Source organism: Dermochelys coriacea, chromosome 5, assembly GCF_009764565.3.
Source record: "Dermochelys coriacea isolate rDerCor1 chromosome 5, rDerCor1.pri.v4, whole genome shotgun sequence".
NCBI lineage: Eukaryota > Metazoa > Chordata > Testudines > Dermochelyidae > Dermochelys > Dermochelys coriacea.
Genome location: NC_050072.1, coordinates 62,939,189 through 62,966,461, shown reverse-complemented (window position 1 = coordinate 62,966,461; position 27,273 = coordinate 62,939,189). Strand labels below are relative to the sequence as shown.

Here is a 27,273-nt window from a genome sequence, read left to right as displayed (position 1 = left end):
CGATCCACATGGGCTCCCGTGGGTGCTACAGGATTCGGTCCGGTCCGCCTTCCGGCCGGGGCCAGTCCCGGAGGGTGGGAGGCCCTGGGGGCGGGAGGGCTGGAAGGGCCCAAGAGGCACCGCCGCTTTCGCTTTCGCTCTCCAAGACGCGGCTAAAGCAGGCGGCGGTTCCTCCATCCCGCCGGGCCCGGCAGCAGGTACCGGCGCCGCTCACCCAGCCCCGGCCTTCGCAGAGCGGGTCGCGGGCTGGGTGGTTCGGGGCCCGGGCTCCGGGCCCGGCGCGGCGCCCGCGGAGCCGCCTCGCCTCCCGGGGCGGGGGGACACGAGGCCCGGGCCCAGATGGGGGAGGGGTCCCGGTTGCCTCTCTCGGGCGGGGGCGGGGGCGGGTGAGCGGGCTGAGCCGAGCCGCGTTTCACCGCCAAACGCGGGCAGCAGCCAGGGCCGCGTGTCGCTGAGGGGGCTGCGCAGCCCGCCGCCGCCCTGACACCGCCTCTCCTGCGGCCCCGGCCCCGGCCGGCCCCGGCCCCCGCTGCAGCGTCCGTTCCCAGAGAGCGCCCCTCGCCATGCGCCCCCGCTGCTCGCCCAGCACCCCGATGCTGCACCCCACTGCCACCTGAGCACCCCAACATTACACCGCCGGCACGCTCCCCTGAGCACTCCCAACATCACCGGCTTCACAGCTCTGCGCCCGCTACAGATCTTAAAACCCACAAACCCTTGTTTGGACACCATGCCCTGAAAATAAGCTCTGCAGATGTCAGACTCATGCCAGGAAAGGCCTTCTCACAAATATTCATGCAGGACATTAATATGTTTCATTTACAGTTAAAAACTCCAGAAGAAACTGCTTGGCATGAGTCTGCTAAATTATCAAACTACTGATCTCTTTTCTACCACGAGCCTTGAAAATATCTTCATCCCCTTCAATTTGCTCCTTTCAGAGGCTGTATGTCCGGGATAAGAATTGCATTTTCTGTTGTTACTTTTGTTTTTTGTACAATGTTTTGCGGTTTTATGTGTTTATATGCTCTCCCAGTAAATACTACTGCAATTAAAACTTGTCCTCATTTATTTATAACCAGTGAATATACTGTGGCTTTAAAAATATCAAAGCTTACTGATAGCCTGAAAGGGTTTGCCTTCAAAGACATTTTAAATTAAGAGGAAGTGAAGGATCATGGTAAGAAAAAGTATATAAATCTCTTTGCTAATGGAAATAGACACAGATGGTTACAGAACATGAAGGTAGTTTAGACCTGATCTTGCTATTGGACCCACGTCTCTTCCAACCCTAATCTTCTATGATTCTATGCCAGACGTCATTTGGGCTCCACACAGGTCAAGGGTCTGTCTGTGGATTTGATTGCAGCATGAGGGTTTTAGTTTTTTAGATAATAGGCAGTACTCATTGTTGATGTCCATGACATTTACCACAAAGAAAACTCTTTAATACTAACTGTGTTTTACAAATATTTCTTTTTTAGATTATCATATGTGGAAATCAACATAAGCAAGGCAAGAATGGTAGCCTTATTTTCTACTCTGCCATTTGCAGATAAATCCTCTGTCATGATGATGATGATGACGATAGGTGTTTTAAATGTTGCAGTTTCTGTGAATAATGACCACAATAGCAAGAACAGGGAGACAGCTGATGTAGTGTCTGGCAATGGAAGCAAACAGTTTCCTTGGGATAAAATGAGGCTTCCCAAGCATGTCATCCCAGTGCATTATGATCTTCTCCTCCATCCTAATCTTACCACTCTAACTTTTACTGGATTTGCCAGAATAGAGATTACAGTAAACCAACAAACTAGTTCAGTCATCCTGCACAGCAAACACCTGCAAATTACCAGGGCTACCATCCAAAGGAGAATGAAAAATGATCACACTGAAAAAGAAGTGATGGTTTTGGAATACCCACCATTTGAGCAGATTGCCCTCCTAGCAGCTTTTCCACTGCATGTTGGACAAAACTACACTGTTAGCATTGAATATTCTGCAAATCTGTCGGAGAGTTTCCACGGCTTTTATAAAAGCACCTATAGAACTCAGGAAGGAGAAGTGAGGTAATCCTCTTTTCAATTAATATTTGTTTCTGAAGTGTGAACTATACTTGACTTTTTAGTGCTTTTAGATTTTATTCTCATTTAATTTCTAATTCCTGTTTTAGAACCTCTGCTTTCTTCACTGAGACTTGTGCTTTGTTATAGAGAATTGAATTTATACCAAATCATATTCCAATATTTAATTTATTTGGGCTTTCAGTCCTTTCAGAAACGAATTGAATTTTGTCATTATGGACCAAATTCAGTGGTCCTTAATGCAGCAGAACTCCTATTGATACCACTGGAAGTTTTGATGCAAGGAAGAATGGTCCGCTGGTTAGGGTGCTATGGGACTCAGGAGACCAGGTGCCATTCTCAGCTCTGCCACAGACTTCCTGTGTGATCTTGGGCAAGACACTTCGTCTCCTGCCTAGTTTCTCATGTATAAAATGGGGGTATTAGTACTTCTTAGCCTGATAAAGGGGTATTGTGTGTCGTTCAGATACTGCCAAAATGGGGGCCATATAAGTACCTACTTACAAAGTGAACATCAAGTTTACCTTTTTGTCTTGCATCAGGGAGGTGGACATTCTGTATTGATATGCAATGTATGGAGCATGTTTCAGATTTAGATTTTTTTTATTTCTCTTTATTTAATTACAGGGTACTTGCGTCAACACAGTTTGAGCCAACAGCTGCTCGCATGGCTTTCCCATGTTTTGATGAACCATCCTTCAAAGCCAGATTTTCCATTAAGATTAGGAGAGAACCAAAGCACCTCGCACTATCTAATATGCCAATAGTATGTGTATATTTTTAATGTTACATTTTAGAATTGTTTAGTTTAAGAAAAAGTTAAGCAGAGCAGAATATCCAAGCAAGAGCAATTCACTTTGATATTAAACTCTTTTACCTTGATGCTCATATGTGTTTTGTTGTTTCTAGGAGTTCTAACATTGAGTTAAAAAGGAAAAATGCATTATCTCCTCATTCTTGGCTGTTTTAAAGTTCATATTTAGGGGATAGTCCTGTGAGATGCTGAGTATCCTCGCTCCCAATGGAAGCAATGGAGGCAATGGAAGTTGGAGGCATTCAGCCCCTTGTAGGATCTAGCCCATAATTCCATATTTTGTACGTGAAACTGGGACCATCTAAACTTTAAAAATTAACCTTCAAGGGAGTTTGGAGGATGGGATAAATAGCATGATGCAGTGTGACATGTATTAACTACACAGGGAGTTATGCAACTAAATCTTTGTATTGAAATGTACCCCTGAGCATCTGCCAAAGGTTGCTTTTACTTTTTTTTTTTTTAAAGGGACAGAGTCACATTTGTTTGAAAATTCTACTTTATTATGACAGGTTTCAGAGTAGCAGCCGTGTTAGTCTGTATTCGCAAAAAGAAAAGGAGTACTTGTGGCACCTTAGAGACTAACAAATTTATTTGAGCATAAGCTTTCGTGAGTTACATCCGATGAAGTGAGCTGTAGCTCACGAAAGCTTATGCTCAAATAAATTTGTTAGTCTCTAAGGTGCCACAAGTACTCCTTTTCTTTTTGCGAATACAGACTAACACGGCTGCTACTCTGAAACCTAAGTTCACTGTGTCTCTTTAAACTGTTTTCCTCTTCCCTGTTTGGTTCTTTTATGCAGCCATGGGACAAACTAATTGACTTTTACAGCAGACAGCAAGGAACTATCAAATGTACAAAGCAAACTGAAAAAAAATTGAGAAATTATTTCTCTAATTTTATTCAGTTTTAAGTATAACGGGCATAGGTAGGGAAAAGTTCATACAAAAGGGTGAGTTTTCCTTTACTTTAGTTTTGTTTTATTCAGTGACCCTTTAAATAATAGTGATGACATTTAAAAAGCTCCACAAACCTTCTGTTATGAATGTTCCAGTCCATAGAATTATTGGGTGACAAAAGTTGTGCTCTAATTTTAGGTGAAAACTGTGAATGTTGCAAATTGGCTAGTTGAAGACCATTTTGATGTTAGTGTAAAGATGAGCACTTATCTAGTGGCCTTTATTGTTTCGGATTTTAAATCAGTCAGCAAGATGACGACCAGTGGAATTAAGGTAAATTTGTCTCATTTTCTACAATCTTGCTTTGTGATAGGAACAATAAAATTTTCAAATGGTTTAATTCTAAAGGTCTTGGTTAACTAGATTTACATGTCTGTAGCTGCTATGGGCTTGAGCGAGAAGAAAGGAATGGGTTTGTAATTAGATGGACTATTTGAATTATGATTTTTAATAGTTTTATTTTCAGAATCTGTATGCTCTCATCTCTGGTCACTTCAAAAAAGGGTTGAGTTTGGCTGGGTAAAGTGGGGAAACCTGCACTGCAATTGTACCTGTTTGGTGAATAAATAAAAGGGACTGAATCTAAATTTCAGTTCAAAAAACACATTCTTGGCTTTGATGCTTTTCTTACAAATTTTAGGATACTTCCGAGGCAGGAAATGTTATATCATGTAGCTAATTGCGCTCATATTTTTGGGTGTTAATTGAAATAAACAAGGCAGAGAACAAATCAGTTTCTATTCTATAAACTACCTATATTGGTATTCAGAAACCTTCCATGCTTGTGTGTTTTAGATATCTGTATATACTGTACCAGACAAGATCAACCAAGCTGATTATGCCTTGGATGCAGCAGTGAAACTTTTAGACTTCTATGAGAATTACTTCAGCATTCCATATCCCTTACCCAAAGAGGGTAAGTGTTTTATCATTCATTTTATTTAAGTACCTTATTAAGTTGAGTTTAATAGAACACAAATCTTGTAATATAGTTTGTTAGACAGGGTCAAGTTTGCAACATATGGAGACCATGTTCATCAATGCCTCCTGAATTGTCTTGCATGGACTTGGGCATTCATTTTGGGTGTGGGAGGGAACACTTGGCTCTTTGTGTTTCCATGATATCACATAGCCTGTGAAAATATTAACACATTTATAATGTAACATATTGTATGCTGCCTCCTTGTTAACACAGTTTGTTGATATTTCAGGTAGAGAAAATTAATGTGTGAAAAATACTACTTGAAAACATTTCTGCCATTTTGGTTTTTTAGTAATCTCTGTCTTTATGAGGATTAAACCAATCTCTAATCTGGTGAAGGGTCATAATGCAGTGTTACCAGATTTGGGGTGGTTCTGTAATTTTATCAATGTACTGCTTGTGTCACTTGTGTTTTCATACGGAACTCTACTTCTCCCTTCTGCAAGTTTCCTCCCAATGGAGCTATCCTGCAGGACCTAAGTTCGCCTGGGCTGGGCTCCTTCCAGAATCAGATGAACGCACACACACACACATTAACACAGTGTATCTAAGCAGACCGGGTCAATCAGCACTCCCAGACTGATCCATTATATCTCCTTGGACTCAGCAGGCTGGGTCAAACAGCACTTCCAAGCTGCCACCCTTATGTGCCAAAGGTACCGTATCAGAATAGAGTAAGCCTGAGCAGGCTGGGTTGAACAGCGCTTCCAAGATGCCATCCTCCTATGCCAAAAGTTCAATATGTCCTTATCCCCACTTTCATGTTACAATTATTTGGATAGTAACCCATTTGATGAGCAAACCCCACAGGATTTTTGGGCGCTGCAGAGATCTTTAGCTTAGGTAAGAGGAGCGTTGCTCCAGAGCAAATGGGGAAGCCAAAAACACACAAGTGAGAGAGGGAGGGAAGCAAACAGCTTAATCATAAAAGTTACTTATTGCCAGGTAGTAACCATACAAGGAGAGCCAAACAAACAAAACAGTTACAATATTAAATCTAGCTTAAATTTGATTACAAAAGTCAGGTTTAGAAAACTCTACCTGATCACACAAGTCAGGGTTAGAAACTATACTTAGAGTACAAAAAAAAAACAGAGTGAAAAAGGTGGGTTCTCACCACTCCATGAAGCTTGAACCAGTCAGGATTCCCAGGTGGTGATGGTAGCTGAGAGTTCAGAGTGCTGGAGACAGGTCGAGTCCCCAGCACGATCAGTCAGGAGAAGATGAAGCCCCAATGGAACTGATGCAGATTTTGATCCCGACATCAGAACACTTACTTGAGCAGGGGTAGGCGTTTTTTGTGGGGAAAAAACAATAAAACACTAGATTTATTTATGGGTAAACTGATAGTTCAAGGGAGTATACCAAAGTTGTTTTGTTCAGGCTAGACAATAGGAACGGATCATTCCTGGCTATGGGGGTGTTCCTTCAAGGGAGCTCACAGTGCAATTAGGCTGCTTCAATATTTTGGATACCAGTAAAGGATTTATTACTAGAATTGGTCTGATAACTACTGAGCTGGGTGTGTACAGGGATGGGTTCATTAATATCATGGAGCAGAGATCTCCCATCATGCACTGCTTCCCTGCTTTTCTGGTCCCAGAGTTCAGTGCGGTTCTTGCCTTGGAATCTCTGTTCTCCATTCTGAATGCTAATGGAGATGTCTCCCAGTTCCATCTTCTATGCAAATGAAGCTAGGGGAGTTGCTTTAATTCTGTCACTCTTGTCTGCAGGGGTTTAGGTGCGTCTCTCACTGTCTTTTCATTGCTTTTTGTAAGTCTTTCTTCTGATCAGTTTTGGTTCAAGCAGAAGCTGGGCGGGGGGGTCTTTCATGAGTCAGACAGGCTGGATACTGTGCCCTGGTTCCCCAAGAACACAGAGCCGACAGGTAACAGCAGCCCCTGTCCCTGCAACCATTACTCCAGCCAATGAGATACCACTACCTTGTTTGTGGCACCTGCTCGAGGAATAGAGCCACTGGATCCATGTGACCTTAGATCCTATGGCCCTCCTCCAGACTTGTCCCTACTATCACTCTCCAAACTGACCTATATGGATGTGGCTGTGAGATTCCCTCTGTGACAAGTAAGGATTGCAGAGTCCTTTTCCCACTTTCATAGAATATCAGGGTTGGAAGGGACCTCAGGAGGTCATCTAGTCCAACCCCCTGCTCAAAGCAGGACCAATCCTCATCTAAATCATCCCAGCTAGGGCTTTGTCAAGCCTGACCTTAAGAACTTCAAAGGAAGGAGATTCCACCACCTCCCTAGGTAACGCATTCCAATGCTTCACCATCCTCTTAGTAAAAAGTTTTTCCTAATATCCAACCTAAACCTCCCCCACTGCAACTTGAGACCATTACTCCTCGTTCTGTCATCTGCTACCACTGAGAACAGTCTAGATCCATCCTCTTTGGAACCCCCTTTCAGGTACTTGAAAGCAGCTATCAAATCCCCCCCCCCCCCCATTCTTCTCTTCTGCAGACTAAACAATCCCAGGTCCCTCAGCCTCTCCTCGTAAGTCATGTGTTCCAGTCCCCTAATCATTTTTGTTGCCCTCCACTGGACATTTTCCAATTTTTTTCACATCCTTCTTGTAGTGTGGACACAGTGCTGGACACACTACTCCAGATGAGGCCTCACCAATTTTGAATAGAGGGGAACGATCATGTCCCTCGATCTGCTGGCAGTGCCCCTACTTATCCATCCCAAAATGCCATTGGACTTCTTGGCAACAAGTGCACGTTGTTGACTCATATCCGGCTTCTTGTCCACTGTAACCCCTAGGTCCTTTTCTGCAGAACTGCTGCCTAACCATTCGGTCCCTAGTCTGTAGCAATGTGTGGGATTCTTCCGTCCTAAGTGCAGGACTCTGCACTTGTCCTTGTTGAACCTCATCAGATTTCTTTTGGCCCAATCCTCTAATTTGTCTAGGGCCCTCTGTATCCTATACCTACTCTCCAGCATATCTACCTCTCCTCCCAGTTTAGTGTCATCTGCAAACTTGCTGAGGGTGCAATCCACGCCACCCTCCAGATCATTAATGAAGATATTGAACAAAACCGGCCCGAGGACCGACCCTTGGGGCACTCCACTTGATACCGGCTGCCAACTAGACGAGCCATTGATCACTACCCATTGAGCCCGACAATCTAGCCAACTTTCTCTCCACCTTATCGTCCATTCATCCAGCCCATACTTCTTCAACTTGCTGGAAGAATACTGTGGGAAACAGTGTCAAAAGCTTTGCTAAAGTCAAGGAATAACACCTCCATTGCTTTCCCCTCATCCTCAAAGCCAGTTATCTCATCATAGAAGGCAATTAGATGAGTCCGGCATGACTTGCCCTTGGTGAATCCATGCTGACCCTGATCACTTTCCTCTCCTCTAAGTGCTTCAGAATTGATTCCTTGAGGACCTGCTCCATGATTTTTCCAGGGACTGAGGTGAGGCTGACTGGACTGTAGTTCCCCGGATCCTCCTTCTTCCCTTTTTTAAAGATGGGTACCACGTTAGCCTTTTTCCAGTCGTCTGGGACCTCCCCCGATCACCATGAGTTTTCAAAGATAATGGCCAATGGCTCTGCAGTCACATCTGCCAACTCCTTTAGCACTCTCTGATGGAGCGCATCCAGCCCCGTGGACTTGTGCTCATCCAGCCTTTCTAAATAGTCCCGAACCACTTCTTTCTCCACAGAGGGCTGGTCACCTCCTCCCCAGGCTGTGCTGCCCAGTGCAGTAGTCTGGGAGCTGACCTTGTTTGTGAAGACATAGGCAAAAAAAGCATTGAGTATATTAGCTTTTTCCACATCCTCTGTCACTAGGTTGCCTTCCTCATTCAGTAAGGGGCCTTCACTTTCCTTGACTTTCTTCTTGTCGCTAACATACCTGAAGAAACCCTTCTTGTTACTCTTAACATCTCTTGCTAGCTGCAACTCCAGTTGTGATTTAGCCTTTCTGATTTCACTCCTGCATGCCTGAGCAATATTTTTATACTCTTCCCTGGTCATTTGTCCAGTCTTCCACTTCTTGTAAGCTTCTTTTTTGTGTTTAAGATCAGCAAGGATTTCACTGTTAAACCAAGCTGGTTGCCTGCCATATTTACTATTCTTTCTACATATCGGGATGGTTTCTCCCTGTAACCTCAATAAGGATTCTTTAAAATACAGCCAGCTCTCCTGGACTCCTTTCCCCCTCATGTTATTCTCCCAGGGGATCCTGCCCATCAGTTCCCTGAGGGAGTCCAAGACTGCTTTTCTGAAGTCCAGGGTCCATATTCTCCTGCTCTCCTTTCTTCCTTGTATCAGGATCCTGAAATTGACCATCTCATGGTCATTGCCTCCCAGGTTCCCATCCATTTTTGCTTCCCCTACTAATTCTTCCTAGTTTGTGAACAGCAGCTCTGCTCCTGGTTGGTTCCTCCAGCACTTGCACCTAGAAATTGTCCCCTACACTTTCCAAAAACTTCCTGGATTGTCTGTCTGTGCACCGCTGTATTGCTCTCCCAGCAGATATCAGGGTGATTGAAGTCTCCCATGAGAACCAGGCCCTGCGATCTGGTAACTTCCATTAGTTGCCGGAAGAAAGCCTCGTCCACCTCATCCTTCTGATCCGGTGGTCTATAGCAGACTCCCACCACAACATCACCCTTGTTGCTCACACTTCTAAACTTAAACCTGAGACTCTCAGGTTTTTCTGCAATTTCATACCGCAGCACTGAGCAGTCATACTGCTCTCTTACATACAATGCAACTCCCCCACCTTTTCTGCCCTGCCTGTCCCTCCTGAACAGTTTATATCCATCCATGACAGTATTCCAGTCATGTGAGTTATACGACCAAGTCTCTGTTATTCCAGTCACATCATAATTCTTTGACTTTGCCACTGCTCTGCTTAAGGCATCTCTACACATCTTTCCAATGTAGCTAATGTTTTATGGGGGACCTGGAATAGTGTCTGAATTTCGACTAACCAGTGAAACATGAGTGGGTGACTGCTATGCTCCCATAGTGTCACAATTCAGGTTCATCATTAAATTTGAGATCCAAGGTCAAGCACTCCAAACACCTCTGAAATATCTACATGGCCACACAACACACATCCTGGAGTGCCTTGCTTTGTTGAAAAAATGATCTTATGTTTAAAAAAGAAATTAAAATTGTAGAAAAGTGGATGAAGTATTTATTCCCTAAAATGTAAGCAGTAATGATTCCATACACTCAGTAATATGTTCAAAACAAGCTCAGCATTGGCCCATCTTTTTCATTTAAGTTGATGGGAGTTTTTCCCACCCCGTATCAAGTAAAGGAAACTATTAACAAAAAACTGTTGAAAAATACTTAGTTTCCTACTTAGGATAGCTCCGTCTCTGTCTTGCACAATAGAAGGTCCAGAATAAAGTTAACCAGTTTTTGTCCTGTGCTGTCATTACTTGCCACAGATTTTGTGACATGCATCTTGTGTTGAGCTACCCAGAATAGTCTTTCAAGTTAATAGTTAACTTTTGCCTGATACTTCATATAACTTAAAAATATATAAAATCTGCACTTGAACTACTGAAACTAATGAAACTATTTCTCTTATTTTAATAAAAATGTGTTTTGATACTGTGTTAAATGGTTGAGAGAGAGAGTGCACAGATAAGTGAGTTATTATTATTTTTAGATCTAGCTGCTATTCCTGATTTTCAGTCTGGAGCTATGGAAAACTGGGACTGACCACATATAGGGAATCTTCTTTGCTATATGACCCTGAAAAGTCCTCGGCATCAGCTAAACTTTGGATTACTATGATAATAGCCATGAGCTGGCTCATCAGGTAAAGATTAGGGGAATACCATGGGATCTAAAAGTTTGTTAGTTTGGTTTTATTGCAATGTGGTACAATACCAAGTCATCCTAGATATTTATACATTGAAAACAAGTTATACATTGAAATTTATACATTGAAAACAAGTTATTAGACTTATTAGAAACTTTTGAAATAGATTGGCTTTTGAGACTTAAAGGTTCCGAATCATCCGTAACTTGATTTTATATTATTTATTGGGCTAACATGATTGCTTCTTTTTTATTTTCTCCAAAGTATTTTAACTGTATTACTCATAAGAAACTTCTGGGTGTAAAAGTGTAATTTCTTGGATACATTTTAATACTGTTTTATATTAGAGTCACGTTTGATAAGGGAGCCCTAAATGAGGTTAAAGTCCATTTATCATAGACCATTATACTGTGTTTAACTCGTCTTTGTTCTCTGTTAGAGAATGACAAAATGAACAAAGAATAAGAAAACTATTTAAAATACAATGACCCATTTACACAGCAATAGGAGGAGTGAAAAAAAAAGCCTGCTGAGAAGACTGATTTGAATGCTTCTTGGGCCTATAGGTGGGCATGAGGACCCATGTCACAGGAACACATTACAGAGTTGGTGGGTGGTAAACTCATGCTAGGAATCTTTCACACTGCCCCATGAAACCCCAAACTTCCATGTCCTGGGTCTACATAAATTAGTGAGTGAATTAACTAGTCAACTTAAGACAAGGCGGCTGAGCACCTTTTATTATGAGCAATATTTTTTCTTTCAGTGGTTCGGAAACCTAGTTACCATGGAATGGTGGAATGATCTTTGGCTAAATGAAGGATTTGCAAAGTTTATGGAGTATGTATCAGTCAGTATTACTCATCAAGATCTGAAAGTTGTAAGTGTTAATTACTTTCCCTTTTTTATTTATTTTAAACCATATTTTAAAATGGCGGAGGGCAAGTTATTGATGATTTGCAATGGTAAGCTTGTTGGGCAGCACATAGATTTGCCCTGAGCTAATTTTGTTGTTTTTATATGTAATTTTTAAAATTAATGTAGAGTAATTAGGTAATCGTCTTTTAAGGATTACAAAGTAATTATAACATCTGTGTAAATACAGATGATCAAAGCTGATTACAGGTTATTCTGATTGCAGTGAGGTGGGCTACACATACAGCACTGCAGCAGCACAGCTGCACCGCTGTAGCACTTCATGAGACACTACCTATGCTGTCGGGAGAGCTTCTCCTGTTGGCGTAGTTAATCCACCTCCCCGAGAGGCGTTAGCTATGTCAATGGGAGAAGCCTTCTCGTCTACATAATGCTGTCTATCCTGGGGTTTAGGTTGGTATAACTGTGTTGATTAGGGGTGTGGCTTTTCCACATCCTGGAGCGACGTAGTTATATCGACATAAATCTGTTGTGACGACCAAGCCAGTGTGTTGTATCTTAGAAAGACTCATCACCCTTTTGGAATATCTGAATGTAGATGATTTCACATTCTTATTTCATCAGAGATTGCTACTTTAGGTGCATTCCTACAAAGACATATGGGTCTGATCCAAAACGCAGTAAAATCAGCGGGAGTCTTTCCATTGACTTTCCTGGGCTTTAGGATAAGCCCCATCTGTGCAATTTTACTCATATAAGTAGTTTCACTGACATCAATTTATGTTAATAAGTCTGTGCAGCATTTTACACACTGCAATAGCTTTATAATGGGCAATTGCAATCTCTAAATGAAATGTATTTTGTTTTAAAATAATGCATTTACTGCAAGTGCTGGAATAAAAAGAAGATGCTTTGTTTTCTTTGTACAGTCTGAAAGTCACATGGAAGAATTCTAAAACAAGTGCAAATATTTTCATCTTTAGATTGGTTTGCTGTTACATCTGTATTCAATAGTCCTTGAATTAAAAAAAACATTTTTTTCTCCTATTAGGAAGATTATTTTTTAGGCAAGTGTTTTGATGCCATGGAGGTGGATGCATTAAATTCCTCACATCCTGTGTCTACTCCTGTGGAAGATCCAGCTCAAATTCAAGAAATGTTCGATGATGTTTCCTATGAAAAGGTAAATTGTGTAACTATTTTTCCTTACACTTTTGTTTCAGTGAATATTGTTCATGAAGCTTACTTAGAACTAGACGTTGGGGGTGACACTGGATTTCACTCTAATGAAGATAGATGGCATCTCTGCCATTACTGTAGACATACCTCATTCATGACTTGCATGATTTTTGCTGTTTCGCTTATGAAACTCTCTTAGGCAGACACTGAATTGTGGGCTAAGTTCCCCACCTATAAAATGAACATCATAATATTTCCTTTATCTCTCTTGTTTAGATTTTAAGCTCTGCAGGGTAAATATTGTCTCTTGCTGTGTGATTGTACAATGTGTAGCACAATGGGGATCAAATCTCAGCTGAGGTTTATAGGCATTATCATAATTCTAATAATAGACTTAACTTGCTTAGCCAAAGCTACCTTTGAAAGAGTGGTAATGAAAGCCAGAGTACTATATTAGTACATAAAGTTATGTCAGGTGATGCTTTAATCCGAGAGCACTATGAATTTAGAGTTAACTGCTAATGATATTAACAATAATATTGATTTAAAAAAATTAAAATATATCAGACTTTATATTTTATGATCTAAAGATTAGTTTTGTAAAATATTTATCATTTCCTTTACAGGGAGCTTGTATTCTAAATATGTTAAGAGATTACTTGAATGCAGATGTGTTTAAAGCTGGTCTTGTACAATATCTGCGGAAGTACAGCTATCAGAATACAAAAAATGAAGATCTATGGAACAGTCTGGCACATGTAAGTATTTCTTGGGGGGGGGGGAACGGATTTGATCTCAGAGACCCCGTTGGGACTGTCACCTGACCTGCTGAAACTACCTCTGAGCCCGTTTTCCCTGCCGGCTTGGGACTCCAGAACCCTGTCTTGTTAAGCCATACACGATACTTTGCTGCGACACAGACCCAGGGTCTGAACCACACCCCCCAAGCTGCAGACTTTAACCAAAACTGCTCAGCAGGTTTCTTATCTCCAGCACCCAGACATCCAGCTCCCAGTGGGATCCAAACCCCAAATAAATTCGTTTTGCTTTGTATAAAGCGTATACAGGGTAAACTCATAAATTGTCCTCCCTCTATAACACTGATATGCACAGCTGTTTGCTCCTCCAGGTATTAATCACTTACTCTAGGTTTAATAATAAACAAAAGTGATTTCATTAAATATAAAAAGTAGGATTTAAGTGGTTTCAAATAATGACAGAACAAAGTAAGTTACCAAGCAAAATAAAACAAAACACCCAAGTCTAAGCCTAACGCATTTAAGAAACTGAATAGAGGTAAATCTCCCCCTCAGAGATGTTCCAGTAAGCTTTTTTCACAAACTAGACTCCTCCTTAGGCTGGGCCCAATCATTTTTCCTGGTACAAACCTTGTTAGTTCCAGCTCAGGTGGTAACTCAAGGATTTCTCATGACTGGCAGCCCCATTTGTTCTGTTCCACCCCTTTTATAGCTTTGGCACAAGACGGGAATCTTTTGTCTCTCTGGGTCTCCACCCCTCCTCCTAAATGACAGAGCACCAGGTTTAAGATGGATTCCAGTGTCAGATGACATGATCACATGTCCTGTGAGACTTCATTACCCAATGGCTGGCACCCACCTATACAGGAAGGCTTACAAATAAACAGAGCCATTGCTACCAGTTGTCCTAGTTAATGGGAGCCATCATGATTCCAAGCCACCGTTAATGGCCCACACTTTACATAGTTACAAGAGGACTTCAGAGTAATACTTCATATTTCTAGCTTCAGATACAAGAATGATACATTCATACAAATAGGATGAACACACTCAGTAGATTAGAAGCTTTGTAATGATACCTTACAAGAGACCTTTTGCATAAAGCATATTCCAGTTACATTATATTTACACTCATAAGCATATTTCCATAAAACATATGCAGTGCAACATCACAGGGGGTTGTACCCAAGTATCTCCCTGTGAATAACTACCATCCAGCCTCATATATTACTGAACAGAATAATCACTGTAAGCTGCATTAATTATTCAGAATTGTAAAATTAAAGGGAAATATTTAATTTTTTCAGACTTGTCCTGTGGGTGATACCCAGGAAGGCCAACTACAAGGTGATGGCTTTTGCACCAGAAACCAACAAACATCTTCAAGTGCAGTAAGCTTCTGTTTTCCTACTTATTGATAATTATAAGTCTTCTGTGTTACTGTACACTAACATTTAATTCTTCAGTTTTCATCATGTTTAAAATTAGTATACTCCCTTCCTGAGAGTGTAAGACTATTGTACTCACAACCCTGCTTGTGAGAATATAAGTTTATTGGAAACTGCTGGAAGCCTGGACTTTATATTACTGTTGAAAATTTTCCTTGGGTTTTACCTGTTGAAAATGTGCTTGCTTGAACAAAAATCTATCCCCTAAAGAGCCCAATACTGATTGGTGCATTTATATGGCTGTTACTGGTATTAATCATAAGCATCAAAAGGTTATTCTGTCCACCATAAGGTGAATGAGTCACAATGATATCCCAGGCCCCAATCCAAACTTCACTATGTAAGTCCTGTAAACTTGTTTTTTTAATCAGCAGTTGGTAGCTCTTGTGAAGTTGCCACTCACTCATCTTTGCTTCCTTGCCAATATATTTCATCCTCACTCTGTTCTTATGTATTTTGTTTTTGCCTCATATAAATCAGCACTGGACCAGGAGAGAGATTCTTGATGTGACAACAATGATGAACACTTGGACATTACAAAAGGGTTTTCCACTAGTAACTGCCACAGTAAAAGGAAAGAATGTCCATCTGCAGCAAGAGCACTATATGAAGGGATCAGATTCTTCTCCATCAACAGGGTAATAGAAAATGAGCACGTGATGCTCTCCATCATAGTCTAGGCAAACTGGAAAATCCACTAGTGACAGTCTATTCTGCATAGTAGTAACGGTTATTGCTGTTCTTAAAGGAACAAAAATTACATTTTGGCATTGCTTATTTGAAAACCGGTATAGTGTTAAGAATCTATAACTGAGGTCCATAATAATTAGTCCACAGAAATAAAAGTGTCTTATATCGGAGCTTTCTGGGGTATTCTTCTTCTAAGCTGAGATTGGGGTAGAATACTGTAGCAAGAAAATGGCCATGTTTTGTCTCAGCCATGAGAGTAATGAAGCCTGCGTAAGTCTCCCTACACCAGGGGTGGGCAAACTTTTTGTCCTGAGGGCCACATCGGGTTTCCAAAATTGTATGGAGGGCCAGTTAGGGGAGGCTGTGCCTCCCCAAACAGCCAGGCGTGGCCCAGCCCCCACCTCCTATCTGACCCCCCCCACTTCTCACCCCGTCGGCTCCCCGGGGACTCCTGCCCCATCCAACCCACCTGTTCCCTGTCCCCTGACGGCCCTCCACTCCTGCCCCATCCACCAACCCCAGTCCCCTGACAACCCCCGGATTCCCCACCCCTGACTGCCCCATCCAAACCCCCCCTCATCCCCAGAACCCCTGCCCCATCCAACCCCCCTGTTCCCCGCCCTCTGACCACCGCCCCCGAACTCCCCTGCCCTCTATCCAACTCCCTCTGCCCCCTTGCCACGCGGCCTGGAGCGCTGATGGCGCTACAGCCGTGCCACCCAGAGCACCAGGTCAGGCCATGGCTCTGCAGCTGCGCTGCCCGGCCGCCCAGAGCGTCGCACCAGCGACACGGCACACTGAGGCTGTGGGAGAGGGGGAACAGCAGGGGAGGGGCCAGGGATTAGCCTCCCAGGCCAGGAGCTCAGGGGCTGGGCAGGAGGGTCCCGCGGGCCGTAGTTTGCCCACCTCTATCCTACACCATGAATCTTACTTCCACATACTCCCAAGAAGTGTTCCAGAGTCAGTCACTTCCGACTCTTTGTCCCCAACATAGCAGTGTAGCTCACTACTCAAATATAGATCCAACCTTCTCTAGAGTAGCTATTGCAATTAAATATTCTGTCACTAAAATAACCATTTTTACATTGCAATAGGTACTTGTGGCATGTTCCATTAACGTACATTACTAGTAAATCTGACACTGTGCAAAGATTTTTGCTGACAACTAAAACAGGTAACATCCTTTAAAGTGATTAGTCCATTTGAAGGATTAGCTACAGTGATTGCAAAGTTTAGCCATTTTAGCTCTACAGCTATTTTGGGGGCGGGGGAGAGGATGGAACTGGTAGTTCTGCCTTTTATTTTTGTTATCACAGATCTAATTTCAATAATGCTTTTAAAAAAGAGAATGCCAGGTTTTGGCAGATGAGATATAAAACAGCTGAATTATATATAACCTGCTGGAAAAATTGGATTTTGTAGTGAAAATGTTGACAGACTCCTATAACAACATTACTGAGCTATATCTCTTAAAGTATTCAGAAACTATAGCATCTCTTCCTTTTAATCGCTGAAAAAGAGACCAAAACCAGCATTAGCTATTATACCAGGATTATTTTTTGTCCAAATTTAATGTATGAAATGGACTGTGCAAGTGCTGAGCTCTTCATCCATTATGTGGTTGTCTTATCAGATAATGTTTTAATCAATAAGAGAGAATTGAGTAATAATTTATTTTGTTTGCAGATGTCCTCATCCTCCCAGAAGAGGTTGAATGGATAAAATTCAATGTGGGAATGAATGGTTATTACATTGTGCACTATGAAGATGATGGATGGGATGCTCTGATTAGCCTTTTAAAAGAAAACCATACAGCAATTAGCAGCAATGATAGAGCAAGTCTCATTAACAATGTATTCCAACTTGTAAGGTAAGGCACACTGTATGAGTTAAAAAGACAAATGATATAATTCAGATTGTGTGCCACTAAAGCAGAAAACATTTACTCTTGTATAATTTGTTTTAATTAAATACTTTTAACAGAGAGGGGGTCAGATTCTGATCTTGTTTACAGCAATTCAAATCTGGAATGTCTCCATTGACTTCAGGGGAGTCATGTAACTGAGGACATACACTGGCCCTGAGAACATAACCATTATGATCAAAACGCTGTCTCTGATACTGTGTAAATCAATGGATTCCACCAGCACTGATCTGCCGCCTTTTGAAAATTAGGATTAGAACAAGATTTTCAATTAAACCTAAAATTTGGTGGCTTAAATCAGTCCCTTATGGGCAGTGGTTCACTTTTCACAACCTCATCACTTCAACTCAATTTGCACTCTGGAGGTGCTTGTGTGTGACCATTACCTTAGATACGGAACCATTTCCTGTTGCAGGTCAAGTGTTTGGCATGGCAGTGCAAGGATTTCAAGAGCTTTTGTAGGCTGAGTATCAGATACCAGAAAGTTTCATGTCTTATGTGGTTTGTTGGCCACATTTGTCTTTCAGGAGTTTGTTTCTAGGCTTTTCTATTTGTGTGATGATAACTTCTGGATTCTAAAGGAATTAAGTAGAAATTAGCTCATTTAATTTTATTTATAATGTTCTCTCTCTTTTTCTCTCTCAGTATTGGAAAACTATCAATTTCTAAAGCTCTTGATTTATCTTTGTATTTGAAACTTGAATCCCAAATTATGCCTGTATTCCAAGGTATGAATGAGCTGATTCCTATGTACAAGCTCATGGAGAAAAGGGACATGGATGATGTAGAAAATCAGTTAAAGGTAAGACGGAAAGCATCTAAAACTGGCTAACATTAACATAGTGGTTATACCCTGTAAGCACACCTTTAAAAAATACAGTTATTGGTAGCAAGCCAGTAGAGTGGAGTGGTTTTTTATTATTTTATTTTATTTTATTTTTTTTAAAACCCAAATTCAGATTATTTATTTTTCAGTCATAGTTTTTTCTTTATGGCCTCTGGTCCTGTATTCATTTCCTGGCTGAAGGCAGGGAGTAGGTGGGGAAGTTGCCATCATGGTGATCTGTAGAGCGGTGACCTAGAAGCAGTGTTCTACCAGAGGTTATCCTGGGAGCAGTCCAGTGATAAGCTGCCAAAATCTTAACAACGTGTTCCCTCCTCACTGCACGAGGGGGTCGTTGCCCACCCCCGCCCTGTCCCCTGACTGCCCCCAGAACCGGGCAGGAGGATCTCGTGGGGCCACCATAGTGGGTGCCCACCCCACCTCTAAGAGCCAGAGGCACCTGCCGGGGGGCGAGATGGGGAGTCCCGGTGGTGCTTACCTGGGGCAGCTCCCAGGAAGTATCCGGCAGGTCCCTTTGGCTCCTAGGGGCGGAGGAGCGTAGCTGGGGGGACAGGGGGAGCGGCTGCTCCCCCACTGATCACATCAAAAGTGGTGCCTTAGGCGCTGACTCCCTGGGTGCTCTGGGGCTGGAGCACCCATGGGGAAAATTTGATGGGTGCAGAGCACCCACCAGCAGCTCTCTGCCCGGCCCCAGCTCACCTCCGCTCCTCCTCCTCCCCTGAACACATTGCCCCCTCTGCTTCTCCGCCCCCTCCCCCGGCTTCCCGCGAATCAGCTGTTTGACGGGAAGCCGGGGAGGGCAGAGAAGCAGGTGGCGGCTTACCGCTCAGGCCGAGGGTGGCTGAGGTGAGCTGGGGAGGGGAGCGATTCCCCGGCACGCTCCCTGGGTTACCTGCTGCAGCGCGGGCGGCCCTCCTCGTGTCCCCTCGCCCCAGCTCACCTCCGCCTCCCTGGGCCTGAGCAGGAAGCCACCGCCTGCTTCTCAGCCTGCACTGGCTTCCCGCACGAACAGCTGATGCATGGGAAGCAGGGGGGGGGTAGAAGCAGAGCGGGGCGGCGCATTCAGGGGAGGAGGCGGAGCGGAGGTGAGCTGGGGCCGGGGCAGGGATCTGCCAGTGGGTGCTCTGCACCCACCAAATGTTTCCCTTGGGTGCTCTAGGGCTGGAGCACCCGTGGAGTCGGTGCCTAAGGCACCACTCTTGGCCGGTTAAATTTAGAAGCCCTTTTAGAATCAGTTGTCCCTCGCGGAACAACCGGTTCTAAAAGGGCTTCTAAATTTAACAGCCGGTTCTAGTGAACCGGTGCAAACCGGCTCCAGCTCACCACTGCATCAGTCCTTACTGCTTTCTCCCTCTCACCGGAGGAGAAAGGGCTTATTTTTTCAGAGGCAATAAGAGAGAATGGGGGTGCCGGGGGTGGGGGGAGGGAAGGCACTTGACAAGATGAAATGTCAACTGCAGATAAACAGACAAAAAGGTGGGAAAGAAAAGATGAGCCTTTGCCAGCCTGAGAATCCCTGGAGTAGGACTGCTTCCAGGAGTGAGTTCCTTTCCCTGATGGCTGCATGTTTTTCTATTGTCCCAATATCCTGTCTGTCCTGCTACTCTGCTCTGTTTGTCAGATTAGTACTTCCAGACCCTGCTTTCAACTCAGCCAGGAAGGCAAGGGCTGTGAAATTAGAAGTAAGATTGTAAAATAAGCAAGAAATGTGTGTTTACAAAACATTGGGGTGTTTAAAAATCTTATTCTTTCCTCTAAGTATAGCTCTAGAGAAAATGAGATGGGTAGAGCGTTCAGAGCCATTCCTTGCAGAATATTGAGATGCAATAGCTTGAACTATTGTTTGGTATTATAATTATACATTAAAAGGTGATGCTTTAGCAATTATGATTTATATTATTTAGGAAGGATGTCATTTCTTTCTAATCTGCTTGTTCCAGAATTTGCTGAGTTAACGTTACTAAACCAAATTCACCCCTGGGATACCACTGTCTGCACTGGAGTTATACCAGGGATGGATTTGGCCCATTAATTTTACACAAAGCACTGAGTTGAAAGCACTAGGTCCTATGGAGTGTAGGCCCCAATCCTGTAATCAGGTTCACATGGGTGAACCTTTACATCCATAGAGATCCCCACTATATTCGGGCTGCTTTTGTATGGAGGATGCCAGCCACCTGTCTGCATGTACAGAGAGGGAACAATTGAATGGTGGCTGCACAGGGGATCCGTCCACATCGGTGTAGGAACAAGGTCATAGTTGGTGGAGTAATTGAACACTGAAACTGATGCATTAAAATAACTGATTGTTGGTATGGCACAAAAACCTGATTTTCAGAGAGACGTGAACAGCTAATAAGTTAATTTTTGCTAAATGTTGGTAAAATTTGTAAAATGAAAATATTCAAAAAGTGACATGGGTTTGAAGTTTTATTGGAGGATTTAACCAAAGATTAGTGGTTTAGATGTTGATTTAAATTACCAGTGCCAACAATAGTAGAAGTAATGCATTTGAAGAGGCAGTATTTATACTTAAGTGTGTTAAATAGAATCTTTTTATTATTAAATTGTTTTAGGGGTACATAGTAAATCTGTTTAAAGACCTAATTGACAAACAGTCCTGGAATGATGAGGGCTCAGTGTCTGAAAGAATGCTTCGCAGTTCCCTACTCCTGTTTGCGTGTGCACGCAAGTACCAACCGTGTGTGGAAAAAGCAGAAGAATATTTTATGAAATGGAAGGAATCCAATGGAACTTTACGGTCTGTTTTCATAGTAAATTCAGTAGAGGCGAAGGATGAATTAATGTTTTCCCTTTTGATTTAGTATTGGTGAACTGATCTATTAATAAAGCAGCTGCTCATATTTCAGCCCTTTCAGGGACACAAATATTAACCTTTTTTTAGTACTTTCTCATCTCAGACTCCATACTCCCAATTCCCTCTGAACTTGACAGTTATTGTGTACTCATTGATGGCTTATATGTACTTTGTACTTTGGAACTTGATTTACTAAAAGTGAAAGGGAAAATGGAAATTAGAGTTGTGCCCCTTTGTTTTGCTTTTTTGTGGTGGAGAAAGAAGGTCTGAAGGGTTTTAATTTACACTATATACTTTCAGGTCACCTGCTACTCACTAACATTTTGGATACAGGCCATCTTTGTGAAAGATTCAGTTTCTCCCGCCCTTAATTTAACGAGTCAGAGTTCACAGTAAACATGCTGAGATACCACCAGCAGGTCATCTAGCAAAACCAGCATTCCTGATCTTTCCATTGTGAAAAACACCCAAATAATGAAACACGCCCAAATTAAAAAATAGCTTTTGCTAGCCATCTTTGGGAGAGGGCTTGTTGACCAGGATACCTCTTTAAGAAAGTGACATAAGATCTGTAACTCTTACATAGGTAACATGACTACTATTTAAACTGAATGACTAATATCTCTTAAGAGAACTCTTCCTTGGCAAAACAGGATCTGCTCTGGAATGAGGCTTGAACCTGGATCTTCTAGGTTCAAATAGCGTGTGTTGCCTACTAAGTCTCACTAACAGTAAATACCAGGATACTTTTAGACTTAAGGCAAACTCCTCCTCTGGCAACACTTAAGAATCCCTAATAGGGACAGAAGGAGAAAAATTAAAGGCCTAATCCACCCTTTTGTTACACCAGAATGATTCCCTGGAGTAATGGAATGGTGAATCAGAATGGAAATATCCATCATAATGGAAATATGAAGCATAGTGTAACTTGGTGTCCAATTTATTGCAGTTTGCCCAATGATGTTAAAACTGCAATATATGCTGTTGGAGCCCAGACAATCGAAGGTTGGGACTTCCTTTTTAGTAAATACAGGCTGCCTTCGTTCAACACTGAGAGAAATCAGATTGAAGTTGCTCTCAGTATTAGCAGAAATAAGGACAAACTTCAGTGGTGAGTAATATACTGTTTTATGAAGGAAGTGTCTGTATGGGAGTGGAGAGGGAGGAACCAAACTTAGATGAAATGTGAGCTACAGCAATGAGCACTTTTGCAGCATCTTCAATGCACAGCATTATAAAATGCCTTTATAAAAGAAGGGGAAGTTGCAGTTTAAAACTTGACACGAGAGGCTGGTGCATACACGTTTGCATTTTCAGTTGTCAATTGGAGAAAGGCAGAAACAAGTGACTATTTAGGCACTTGATTACCTTTTGCATGTAAATTTATTGTAATTGCAGTATGCCTATATATTTCTTATGCATGCAAAGGGGGGTTGACTCTTAAAAACATTGTCCCTCAGTGTTTTGAGAGAGCTCCAGACACAGTAGATAAATGCCCTCTCTCCTTTTAGCATATTAGGAGGAAAAGAACATTTTAGAAATGTTACTGCTACCATTTCTGCCACGGATTTGCATTGTGAAACTGAGCTAATTATTTAACTGTGTTGATGCTACCAAGAGGCACTCACATTTTTTTTATGAATAGGGCCTTAGTTTCCCTATCTGCAAAAAGGGAAAAACTTATCTATCAGGACAACTAAGGTTCACATTAATGTCAAGATCATGGGATGAAAGATGCAGTTAAAGTTCAAAACATTATGTTGATTTTATTCTAGATTTCCTGAAATGGAGATAATCTTAATAACTTCATGGGACTAGAGTGATACAAGTGGCTCAGTAGTCTTTTGCTAAAGCAAATTTTATCTTAAAAAAGTAAAATTGAAAGTAAGACAGTTATAATGATTAGCCGAGGTGTTAAGAAGTGCAGTTTTAACAAAGTAACCCATCCATCATCTAGTCTAGTTACCTTTTCCATTTCCATCCTCATTGGGTTTTTTAGGATAATGGATCAAAGTTTGTTTGATGATGTAGTAAAAACTCAGGATCTTCCACATATTATTGTGTATGTCGCTAAAAACCCATCTGGCTATCATCTAGCATGGACATTTTTGAAGGAAAACTGGAATAAACTTGTACAAAAGTAAGTTGCACAGATTACTTTACTCAGACCCTTATGCTAGCTATATTTTACGTCTATTTCTCTGTTTTAAATTAAATCATCCATTTAATAAATCTTTGGTAATTGGTTTTTCGCTTTTTTGCTAGGTTTGAACTTGGCTCACCTTCTATAGCCCAGATGGTAATCGGAGTGACAAATCAATATTCTACAAGGGAACAGCTTGCTGAGGTGAAGTGTCTTACTTTCAGATTATGCATTCTGGTTGGGGTTTTCAGAGCTGCCTAAGGGAGCTGGAGACTAACTTCCTTAGACTCCTTTGGAAACACCAGAGTCTGTTTTATGTGCAGAAGTGGCTTTATGAAGATTATAGGTATAATCTGTGATTAAGCCTAAGGATCGTGCAAATATTGGAAGTTAGTAAACATTGAAGTAGTACTGTAGCTCCCCTGAAGCTATACAAACGCTATACAAGTTGTGGGTTTGAGGACCCTAAGCATAGCAGTATGTGCCAATAGCAAGGGAAAGAATGGCCCTGTAGTTATAACACTGGGTGAGGGTCAGGTGTCTGTTGCCTGCTCTGACACAGAGTTCTTGTACATCCTTAAGCAAATCACTTAATGCCTCTGGGCCTCAGGTTTTCAGCTGAAAAGTAGCAATAGAACTTCCCACCCTCACAGGAATGTTGTGAAGATACTGTACATATTAATGCTTGTGAGGTACTGGATACTAAGATAAGCACCATGGCAGTGTGCATAAATAAAATTGGCCAGGCTAAATTTGATAGAAGTGGTACAGAAATGACAAGCCTTCCTAGATGGGGGAAAGAGATATACAGTGCACTAACCAATCTAAGTGCTCTGCAACCTATACAACAAGCACAGACAGCTCTCCTGTACATGGAAGTGGGATGCAGCCATAGTTTTATTTGCTGATTCCATAATTTTAAACTGCATTCCATTCCTTCACAAATATCAAAAGCCCCAGATGCCTTGTACACAGCTGCCAAAACCTTCATTGAAAGCCTCCATTTTAAATCTAAATGGAGCTTCCCCACTATGATGCTACAGATTCCAAGGAACTTGCTGCAGAATTTAGGTCTTGCTTGCAGCAGACCACACATGGCCTTCAATATGATTTTAATGTAGGATCAAGCAGAGGTCATGTTTTCAAACAAACATGAATATATTCAATAAATGACAAAATGACTTGTTTTCCCGCAGTAACTGCAAAGAACGACTTATCACATCACAATAAGGAAAGTCTTATAGTGACCTCTCGTAGCATTTGTCTATCATTAATACTAACTTGTACCACAGACTCTCTTTCCCCTTGGTGGTTGGGACTCTCCCTTAAAACACTAGCTGGGAAGTAGTCGTTGGCTGTGGAAGGTCTGACAACAGGGCTCCTTCCCTGCAATGAGGGTGTAATGTGGGGAACACCAGGGCTGAGAGCTACCACAGGAGTTTCCATGCTGAGCCCCCATCCTCCTGTTGACTTTGCTGTAGATTGTGGTTAAAAAAAAAAGTTTCTAAAAATGATCCACTGTTGCTTACACTGCTGCCACTGCTCTCAGCTGGTTTAATTGAGATGGTATTAAAAAAATGGTTGTTGTTGATTTAGCTGCCTTGTCAACACTAGGTGCCTCAGTGTGGCAGAGCACTGGTTTTACCAATGGTATGAAGTTTTTTATTAAACTGCTGTCATTTAGACAGTCACAGTAGTCAAGAGACTTACTCTAGGTCACACTGGAAACCTGGAGTATTTTGCCATTAAACTTGTGCACTAGTTACTAGACTTCACTGCCTCTTAATCATACATCAACTGTTTATTCTAATTTTTTCTGATAGGTGAAAGAATTCTTCAATTCACTGGAGGAAAAAAGTTCACAGCTCCGCTGTGTCCAACAAGCTGTAGAAACCATCGAAGAAAATATACGATGGATGGACATTAACTTTGAAAAAATCAAAATATGGTTACAAAATAACATGTGAAGGATTTATTATTGCATCTGGCTTTGAATATTTGAATGTAAATTACAAAACAAAGTGAACATTTCAAAAAATCTGAAGCTTTTTTGTTGTTTTTGGGTGAGGAGATTTACTTAAAGAGGTGATGTATGGGCCCCATTCTGTTCCTTTGTATGAGATTGGCTATCGATTTCAACAGGAGCAAGATAGGGCTCTATATGCACACAGTCAATCCAATAATAAATCATCATCTGCAATTTTTGGCCTGTGTAAACTGGGGATTTTGAATTCTAAAAAATGGATTTACTATTCTATTTTAAGGAAAAACTAATTGTGAAATGACAGAAAATGGATGAGTATACAACTGAACTATAAATGGAACACTCCACATATGAGATGGCATAGAAGTTTGTATCCCCTTGCCAAACACTAGGTACAACTAGTAATTTCTGCTCAGGGTAGCCCAGCACTGGCATATTTATAGGTATACTAGTTTAACATGGAGATGATTTAGCTACTTTTTACCTGTATTTTGTGAATGTGCAGTCAGTCCATCAAAATAGTTTATGTAGGACACCAGGAGGAATTTAATCCTTTCCTATATCAAGGTGTACAGTACTAGAGTATATATTGCAACTACAATTAAGATTAATACACTTCAAAAGTAGAAGTGATAAGAAGTGCAGTTAAATAACTTTTTTCCAATACCTTCTCTTTTTATAATTATATTGCTATTGCTTCATGAGAGCATTTTTTTATTATGCCTTATTTGACTGTGGAAAGTGAATTGCTCTCTTACCTTTATATTAAATCTTATACTCCTTTTTAATATAGAATTACTTTAGAGTAATAATGAAAGTGAATCTGAAAGTAATAATGAGTGAATCTGAAAGTTTTAACAGGATCAGAGATATTTAATATTTTAGATCAGTATAATTAGTAACTTTCTGGTAGGGTCAGGGTGATTTCAGTATTTGCTGTTAATTAGCTCTTTTAACTAACGAAAGTGCACTTTTAAAAAATAAATGTCCTTTTCAGAAGATTAACCTGTTTAAAAAGTTATTACTACTCATTTTTATTATACTGGGGCCCGTTCTCCTATTACAAACCTAAGACAAAGAAGAAAGATGGTCAGGTGCATAATGCATGACATCTAGGTTGCATGTTTGGCTTTTTCAGAAGTCTGTATGATCTTTACCAAGTTCTTTTCTGTTGTGTGTCTTTCTTACAGTAAAATGGGAAATGGAGAAACTGACTGTACACAAAATACTGTCAAATGCATAATCTGAAAGTGAAAACAGTTTGGTTTTTCCTCAGATCTGTCAGTTGTAATAAGGTGGAATGGGAAATATCAAAAACTTCAGACAGAAGTGTAATTTCTAGGTTGCTGGCAGTCCTTCATCAGGGCTTTAGTAACCTATCTGTAAAACTAGCTTATCTTAAGTGATCACTCTCCTTATGGTGTGTATGATAAACCCATTGTTTCATGTTCTCTGTTTGTGTGTATATCAATCTCCCCTCTGTTTTTTCCACCAAATGCATCCGATGAAGTGAGCTGTAGCTCACGAAAGCTTATGCTCTAATAAATTTGTTAGTCTCTAAGGTGCCACAAGTACTCCTTTTCTTTCTGCTTACCTATCTCACTAAAGTGGTGATGTTTATTTAATTAATGTTTGTAAAGGGCTTTGTGCTCTTCAGATGGAAGTGAACACTGAAGGAAAGGCTGCTTTCATGTTGATTATGATGTCCTTCAGTAACTGTTAGGAAATACCCTCATCATTGGTCACCGTTGCTAAATTTATACTAAAGAGAATTCTGAATGTGCACGGGAAGAACAGACACCCACAGAATTATTGCAGTAAATATTTATAAAATTGATTTTATAACCATACCAGGAAACATGTTTGACAAGCTGTTTAAAACACAAATCTGCATATGTCAAATGAATTTTGCATCTCTTGCAATTTTGCATTTGTAAACATTTTAAACTGA

The 27,273-nt window shown here is 41.4% G+C and overlaps 1 protein-coding gene across 1 annotated transcript; it reads left to right on the top strand.

Annotated features, from left to right (window-relative positions):
• Positions 1-68: 68 nt before the first annotated feature.
• On the top strand, positions 69-26,327 carry ERAP1 (endoplasmic reticulum aminopeptidase 1). Its single transcript, XM_038402131.2, is given in 21 exon segments — positions 69-197; positions 1,485-2,069; positions 2,712-2,850; positions 3,997-4,131; positions 4,654-4,774; positions 10,503-10,547; positions 10,550-10,633; positions 10,636-10,655; positions 11,425-11,538; positions 12,586-12,717; positions 13,340-13,471; positions 14,779-14,862; positions 15,400-15,557; positions 16,704-16,783; positions 17,296-17,479; positions 18,179-18,335; positions 20,954-21,138; positions 22,145-22,306; positions 23,195-23,335; positions 23,461-23,542; positions 25,162-26,327. Coding segments are annotated over 20 exon segments (2,847 nt in total). The 5' UTR covers positions 69-197; positions 1,485-1,521; the 3' UTR covers positions 25,306-26,327.
• The last annotated feature ends 946 nt before the right edge of the window (positions 26,328-27,273 follow it).